The 8,735-nt window shown below is 42.7% G+C and overlaps 1 protein-coding gene across 9 annotated transcripts in view; it reads left to right on the forward strand.

Annotated features, from left to right (window-relative positions):
* The window catches only part of zbtb40 (zinc finger and BTB domain containing 40), a 31,867-nt gene that overhangs the window by 22,230 nt on the left and 902 nt on the right, over positions 1-8,735 (forward strand). For 6 of the 9 annotated variants that reach the window (XM_088423313.1, XM_088423315.1, XM_088423312.1 and 3 more), the window contains exons 11-12: positions 2,116-2,351; positions 4,914-5,256. In XM_088423313.1, coding sequence (XP_088279439.1) covers positions 2,116-2,351; positions 4,914-5,123 — 446 coding nt within the window. In that variant the 3' untranslated portion in view covers positions 5,124-5,256. Of the gene's footprint in view, positions 1-113; positions 264-1,333; positions 2,054-2,115; positions 2,352-4,913; positions 5,257-5,284 lie in introns of those variants that run through there. The other 3 variants (XM_088423316.1, XR_015866588.1, XR_015866589.1) reach the window with 3 other exon arrangements.

An 8,735-nucleotide genomic window follows, 5' to 3' on the forward strand; every position in this document is an offset into this window, starting at 1 on the left:
GGGTCCACTTGCATCATCCTCAGCTTTTCCTGAAGCTTGGGGTGCTGGATGGTGTTAAAGGCATTTGAAAAATCCAGAAAAAGGATGATCACAGTGTCCCCTCCTTTATCCAGATGCAAGTGGGCACGATGTAGAAGATGGAGGATAGCATCATCCACACCATCGCTGCGCGATAAGCAAACTGAAGGGGGTTCTGAGCCAGCTGCACATGGGGCCTGAGGAGGTTGAGGAAGAGCCGCTCCTGCGTCTTCATCAGCTGTGATGTGAGTTCCACCGGTCTGTAGTCATTCAGGCTGACTGGGACGCTTCTTTTTAGGAACATAGAAATACAGGATGTTTTTCCATATGGTGGCCACTTTCACTAGCGGTAGGCTAAGGTTGAAGACGTGCTAGAGGGGTTCACCCAATTCAGCAGCACAGGTCTTGAGCAGTCGTGGGGGCACATTATCTGGGCCCGCTGCTTTTCCTGGGACAAAGCTTCCTCCTGACGTGGTCAATGGTTATGGAGGGACGAGGGGGGGGGGGGGGGGGGGGGGGCTGTCAATGTTGTAGGGAGAGAAGTAATGCATTATAGTAATTGCATTACTTTTGTAAGGATTTTGCACCATTGAGTCCCTCTCACTCCCTAAACCTAGACTTAAAACATACCTTTTCAGACTGTCCTACCCCTCATACCAGTTTTATTTGTTTATTATCATCATCATCATTAGTAGAGGTGGGCAGTTCGTTACTACTTTTTGCAGACGAGCCACTAAATGACTATCATTTTAAGAACAACAAACTAAGACCAGCAGAACAGTAGCTGTCATTTTAGTCACCATAGAATAACTGAGCTTGAGAGCATTATTATGCAGCAGCTGCTGTTAAGAGGTTTGATTGTCTTTAACATATTGCACTGATCAACACTTTGTCCTCATTCAGCAAGCATGGCTGCCAAGTCAATCTTTGTGCTGCATTTCAGGCATGGTTTTGTTAACTGAAATACATACTGTACACAATCTGCTTTAGCCCCTCTTGTACAGGTGGTCTGAGTTGCATGGCCAGTGAAATACATGAAATACTGCTCACAATCTTGGTCAATGCACTCATTGTACTGACCTAAAATCTAAAGCAATGTTTAGAATTAGAATTGCTTTTAAAACATAGACGGCTCAGGTCCGCCTTACTGGACCCGATCGGGTTCAAAACCACCTCACTCCGGCCTTCTTGTGTGTAGTTTGCGTGTTCTTCCCGAGCCAAGGTGTATTGGACATATACTAAGTTGCCCTTAGGTGTGATTGAGTGTGTGAATGGTTGTTTGTCTCTGTGTGCCCTGCAAATGGCTGGCAACCAGTTCAGGGTGTCCCCCGCCCACTGCCCAAAACCAGCAAGCCATTGACCCGTGTGAGGATAAGCGGCTCAAGAAGACAGACGGACGGGCGGGTGGACAGACGGACAGACAGACCAAACGACTGACCGACCGACCCGCCACGTCCCGTCCCATACTGGGCTGAGCAAGGAGGTGAGAGCATTTGGCTCTTAGCCACGAAATGCAAGAAGTTATAAAATTCCCCCTAAAAGGCATATTCTAGCAAATTAAACTATGTGATGGATGACAAGTGTTCAAAGGTGTGTTTTGTTTTGTACAGCTGTTTCTGAAAATGCGCTTTCAAACAATGACTCTTGAGGTTAAAGTTATTCAAACAGCAATACAGTATGTGTATTCTTGTAGGCGTGATTGCTTTTTGCAGTCTACTGCTAGGGGGAGACAGATTACACATGGATTTAGTGTAGTTAGTCATAAACTTGTCTACCGTATTAGCTTAATTGAGTGATTGAAAGGAAAGCTGGGTTTAGCTTTAGGCTTTTGGTTCAGGATGATAGAGGGTTAATTGTTACTTTTGTGGGAGGACAGGGGGCATATTTTGGTGACGCAAGTGATGGGAAGTGCTGTTAATAATTGGCTAATGGACAGACTGCATTCAAGATTGAATTATTTTACTGATATCAATTCAATACAAGTGATACAGATTTTTGTCAATAATTATCGGCCCGAATGATCTTGCATCCCTACTTATTGTTTTTCAACATGTCATTTTTGTGTGTGTGTGTGTGTGTGTGATCCCCCTTCCTCAGGTTCTGCGGCATCCACCCTTCATTGCACGCTTTGTCATGCTTCGTTCAGTGGGTCCAAGGCGTTGCAGGAGCACATTTGCAGCCAGAACGCAACAGGCACCAACCATTTCATCTGCCCTCTCTGTACCTTGGTCAGCACATCCCAGAAGGAGCTACAGGAGCACCTCTTCTCATACCACATGGAAGCTCAGCAGTCACAGGAAGTGGCTGGTGAGGAGGCCTCCAACGCACATACTGTAAGAGCTCACTTGAATTATATTATGCAATCACATTTTGATTTATAAATATTTGCCATTAACCATTGGCTCAAAATAGCATCCGTTTTTGAGCTCCTTGATCATAGTTACAGGCTAAAAACTTCAAAATGCATTTTTCTTATGGATTTGCATTTCTGGCCACACTCTCCTTAAAATATCCTAAAATTAGATTCTTCTTACATTTATCAATACAGGCACAGATACAGTAAATTTCTCGTGTTCAAATATTTCAACAAAAAAAAATCTTAACCCCTAGGGAGCAGGCACAAACCTTTCTATTAAAAGGACACTTTCACACACCCCCTCTTGCCACGCCAGCTATAAATAAGATTATTGTCTATAAAAATTGTATATGTGTACTTAAAACCATCCTAACCTTAACAAAAGAAAAAAGAAATATAAATCAACTTTAAACAAGTGTCAACTTTGTTATCGTGTTTATACAGGTTAGTTAGTCTAAACTGAAAAATACAGAAAGAAATATCAAAGTGCCTGAAATGATGCCCAAAAAATAATTCTTATTTTCTTGTAATTGCGCTTCACATGGCCAAATCAAAGCCTTTTCCCTGGGGTCATCCGTGCCCCCTCAGGCATTGCCTCACCCTCCAAGGGGGGACCGCCCCGTTATTTTAGAAGGACTGCCTTATGGTCCTAACCAGTTCCAACTAGATGGCATGTGCCAGGGTGCAGATGGATAGAAAGATGCAAAGCTAGTAAAGGTCACAGCAACATGCACAGCCTAGCTTAAGTCACCTATCTAATAATATGTGCCAAAAGAGCCCAAATGTAACAGTAGTTAAAGACATTGTTAGCTTCCCAAAATAAAGGAACAAACTTCCTAAAAAGCACTAGGGCTGTATTATCTGAAAATATAACCAGTCACTACAAACAATCTGTTGTGGTTTTAGGTGTTCAAGTTTTAAACGATAGGGGACAGTCAAGCATGAAAATCATCATTAAAAAGAAGATGCTACCAGGCTGTTCCACTCACAAGTTCACTCATGGGATGTTTTCAAAGCACCGTCTTTAAGGTCACTAATACATGTGTCATATACATATAACATTATGTATGTGTGAACTAAATGGTAGTAGTGTTTGCTGGCCTTAATTGGTCATTGTCAGCCTGCTAATGTCTCAAAATGTACAAAAATGTACACAAATAACATGAAGTCAATCATATAACTGAATTACAAATGCTATTCATCTCAATACAAAACATTAATTAAATGCAAATGAGTTCTTATTAATGCAAAACATTTGCATATGCTATCATATAGTGGAGGGAAATACCTGGCACAAATGAAAATGGTAACGAGCAAAATGCATACAAGGCATCACTTTATAACATGTTGAGGATAAACACTAACATTAGCTACCATGCTATCTACAGTCACAAGTTGTTGGATCAACAAAAAAACTAATTTGGGGGCATTTTATCATAAATGGCAACAATCTTACAAAGAAAGTACCTTAAAGACACTCGTAGGCCAGACTTAAACAGAGACAGAACAACGTGTGTGTCACACGACAGTGACTGCTCTCAAGGCACACCGTACTTCTTGACTGAAGGACAAATTGAAATATCAACAGTGGTCAGAAGCGGTGCCCAAAACAAAGATCAAGCCAAAGTAAATCAGTTCCAAAACATCCAAATTTTGGGGGCAGCCCATGCAGCCCGGTTCCAGTTGACCCGCCGACCGATACCGGGATGCCGACCAGTGGTCGGGGACTACTGGTCTAAGTGACTTGCGATTGGAAAGGTGAACGGTTCAAATTATTATTATTACTATTACTATCAGTGTTGGGAGTAATACATTTCAAAAGCAATGTATTCACTGTCATGCATTACTTTTTGCTGTATCGCGGTAGTGTAATATATCACACACACAAAAATCGTATTATTGTACTTGTTGAAAATGAGAGTACTGCAATGTATTACAAAGCATTTTTAGCCTGAAAGTGGTGTCGTTTTCCCCTCAAAAACACAGCGAGATCAGAGGAGATAAGTCAGGGGCAAACTTTTCTTGCTGTTAGTTTCAGACGACAGCTTGAATATAGACGATACGTACACAAGATGGACATATGGCCATTACTTTCAGTTGCTCAGAGATAAAGACAAGATGTATATAATCGTTTGGTGCGCTTTGTGCGCGACACCACTTCACCAAATAGGCCCAGTAATTTGACAAGCGATTCAGAGCGGTGCCATAGTAACATGAAGTTAGTGAGAAGAAACCACGTGGAGGATTGTCCTCTCGCCACTTCCTCATCGAGAGGTTAGGGGATTCGTTAGGAGATGTGCTACCGCTTTCCACGGTGGATTCACCAGCACTTGGAAACCTTGTCAGCCAGATCACTGTCGCAGCTAGCAATAATGACAAGGTAAACTAACGCTAAAATTCACTATGCAATTGCTATTCATAATAGTCAATAAATACTGTAGTTCTGGTCAATGTGTAGCATTGCGAAGCATACAAAAATCACGTTAAACACCTTAAATAGGGAAACGTGTGAAAATAATGTTTTTTGTTCCCCAATCAGGTGATCACAGTGCACCAAGCAGAGGGCAAGGCAATGCAGTCTGCCAACCCTGAGCAACAGCCACAGTCAACGATGACGCAGAAGGTGTTTGTGGCTATGGCAAAGGAAGGGGAGGCTGGCTCCCCTGCAGAGATGGTGGAGGTCAACATGTATGATCTGATAAACAATTCAGTTACGTTCATCTGTGAGTCCAAAGCATCGGATTTTTAACTAGTCACGTTCAATCTGTGAGTCCAAAGCATCACATTTTTACCTGCTTTCCTTCAATCTCCAATTCTTCTTCTTACAGCTCAGTGTATTTTATTGAATCATGATGTTGTCCAAAGTAAAAGTTATATCTGAACTTTGTACTGTCTTTTGCAAATACGCAGATAGTCTACCTCCTGCCACTAAATGCCCTCACAAATCAACAGGTCAGTGCTGGCATGATCTTGTCAAGTTCAAACACAAGTACAGACGAGTTTTAAATAGGGTTGCGCTAATCACAGTTTTCCAGCCCATTACTGAGCAATGGTCCTCAAAAAGCCTAATCTGCCGGTCCAGATTCTTTTGCCCATCCCGTCTTTTATTTTTTTTTTCTCCCATAACTACGTACACCTTCGATGTTCAAGTTTTATTTCATTGTAAAACATTTAACAATACCCGAGAAACTCAAATGAGTTGTTTTAACTGCATGAAGTAATGCTCACAAATGAAATGTAACGATGACTAGTCACCTCACGGCACAAGGAATGCCTTACCCTGAATTCAAATTGGATTATTTTCAATTCAAGATTGATCAGTCAACCACATAAGGTGTGTTTTGACGCACAGATGTGCATTTTTGTATCGGCCATATTCTTACTTACTGTCATGGGACGAGTTAGAGGTGGAGGACGTCACTTGGCTATTAGCATCAAGTGCCTATTGCAGCTACCAGCAGGTCGCGTTAGCTGAAGTTGCTATGGCATAATTTTCAATTAAAAAAAAAAAAAGCGGGCGGACTCAACCAACGTCCGAGTCCATCCTTGTTCACACACAGGAATATCAATCAAATTTTATTTATATAGCCCTAAATCACCGAAGTCTCAAAGGGCTTCACAGAATGAAAAGAGGTCGTACAGAGACATCTTTTCAGTATAGGGTACACAACAGCATCCCCTGTCAAAGCTCCCAGAAGGGGAAGGAAAAACTCAAAAACCCCAAATTAGGGGAAAATCAGAAACCTCCAGAAGGGACCACAGGTGGGAGGAGCCCCCTTCCAGGCCCACAGGTTGAAGTGGATGCTGCATGTACCAGACACAGAAACAACATAAATTACAGAAAACATAATGTGCTATATAGTGCAGTGATGTCTTGACAGCAGGCAAGGCCATTGGGCAGGAACCATCCCACATTCCAGCCAGGTGGACTGCAGACGGCCGAACTCCTAACCCGTGATGGTCGACCAACGCAGGACCCAATGGAGGCGGTCAAGTCAACCCTCACCATCTAGCTAGCCCCCTCCCCCAGCCGGAAGAGGGGGGCAGGAAAAAAGAAAAAGGAAGAAGGCTACAGACAGGCTAAATTAACTAAATGCTTTTGAATATAAATGTGTTTTTAGTCGGGATTTAAAGATTTCTACTGAGGTGGCTGCGCGAACTTCCATAGGTAGGGCATTCCATAGTACTGGCGCGCGAATGGAAAATGCCCTTGATCCCGCAGACTTCTTTTTAGCCCGTGGGGTCGATAGCAAACCGGCATTTTGCGATCGAAGTTGTCGGGGCGGAACATAAGGTGATACTAAGTCGACGAGATAGGAAGGAGCTAAACCGTGTAGAATTTTATAAGTAATTAACAGCACCTTAAAATCACATCTCAATATCATGAAAACATCATGTAAAAGTTATGATGTCTGCAGCTGCACAGACTTCACTATTAGTGGATGGGAAATGGGGTCCAGGGCTGATCCGTAGGGGGCCTATCTTCAAAAACCTCAAATTTCAATATTTTCAAAACCAAAGTGACTAGCGACATAAAACCAAAACAGGCACCTACCTTAGGCATGTATGTCTCCATCATAAAATTTGTTCCCTAATAAAATATAGATTTATTTTTTTTTGTATAACAAAACTTAAAATGACTTTTAGATTATCTTTAGATTTTATGCTTGATGCACAAAAATCACCAGATGCAGCAATAATAATAAATATTTTTAGGATCAACAGCAATATTTAACATTTTATAAGTTTATGGCCAAAATAGCTACTTTTTTTGTGCAGCTTAGACCTACGTTTTTAAAAATAAAATCACTCAATTTTCACACCAGAAACTTTATACTTGAGGAAAGCATGCAGACACTTCTTAATTTTACTCAACAAAAGCAAAATTAGCATTTTTCTATTTAATCTCAATAAGATTGACTTCCAATGTCACTATTGCCGCCGCACGTCTTGCCGGTTATCTGGCCCTTGTCCGTCATCACTTTAGCCTGTTGGCCTATGACTTGTGGGCCCCGGTCAGCTTCCTGAACCTGTATAACTTCCTGGGTAAGCTCCTGCTTACAGAACTCAGCCAACAGAGGAGTCGGCCTGGACCTTCCTGGCCACGTAGTCGACATACAGTAGTTGCCGACGGCAGCGAGGAGCAACTCGTCTATCAACGAGTCCGGTTGATGGTCGGCCAGCTCCCTGGGAACCTTGGCCAAGACCACCTTGTCGTTTGCCTTCTTCTCTGCCTTGGCACAGCCCAGGTTGGCCTGCAAGTCAAAACAGCCTGCCTGATCCTGGATGCCTCCTTCCACGCCCTCATCACCTCCTGCCCTTGGCGTCAGCACCAACGCAGGTCCTGCCCCAGCCCGCGCACTTTCATCGCTGAGATCATCCTCTGGATCCTCCTTGCCCGTGATCTTTGCAAGGAGCCTCAGCCTGGCGACTGCGTCGAGGTTGATGAGCCCAACGCTCTGCTTCTTGATGGAGGAGGGCGCCAGCACCTTCTGGTCAACTTGTAGCCAGCGTTGACCGACTTGTAGTTCTCCCAGCTGGCCAGTGTCTTCAGGTCCGAGAATCATGTGTAAATCCTGGAATTTTGACACATGAAAGTAAAACAGTCGAGATTCTTGGTCAAAAGCGAAGAAAAGGGCAATAATCACTCATTTTACATAAATATTTCAACTTAAAATTAGGCTTTTGCCATTCTTTGCGCACCTTTTTCAAAGTACATGCATTGTGCTATTTTATCAAATAAATATTTTGAATCCTCGACAGAATCCCTTCTAGAGACATTCCTGCCTGTTTGTATGCACTCAAGCGACAATTTTGTCCTATTCCACTTAAATTTGGCTTTAAAACCCAGTGTGTGTTTGAATTGTTGTTGCAGTGAAAGCCGCTCACACTTTGCCTCTGGGTCGGCCCATATGGTAAGTCGTAAGTCGTTGTGCAATGGCTGTCCCGTCAACTAATACTGAAGTCTGTGCCAGTTGAATCAATTAAGAGTGCGCCAATTAGAGAGCACGGAACGCTAATCCATTTGACTTGTTTATTAATTGCGTTCATTTGGCATATACACCAATTATAAATTTGGTGAAACATGGATGCTGTGCAACTTCGGGTATTTGTGTTCAAATGAACTTGAGCTCCGTCGTGCATTCAACGCTACACTGGCGAGACGTTCGCTGAGCGCTCACAATGTGGGAAATCTGAAATACACTTAATTCAACGCGCAACAAATATATAACTTATGGATATGAACAGAAGAAAATATGAAGAGCAGCATTCTTCTACCTGAGCACTTACGCTGATTTAATATTAATTCACCTTAGTCTTCTTCCCTTATTTAAGTTTTTATCCATTCGACCACCCATTA

The sequence above is a fragment of the Hippichthys cyanospilos genome, chromosome 9 (assembly GCF_059441005.1).
Source record: "Hippichthys cyanospilos isolate Australia breed blue-spotted pipefish chromosome 9, RoL_Hcya_1.0, whole genome shotgun sequence".
NCBI classification, from domain to species: domain Eukaryota; kingdom Metazoa; phylum Chordata; class Actinopteri; order Syngnathiformes; family Syngnathidae; genus Hippichthys; species Hippichthys cyanospilos.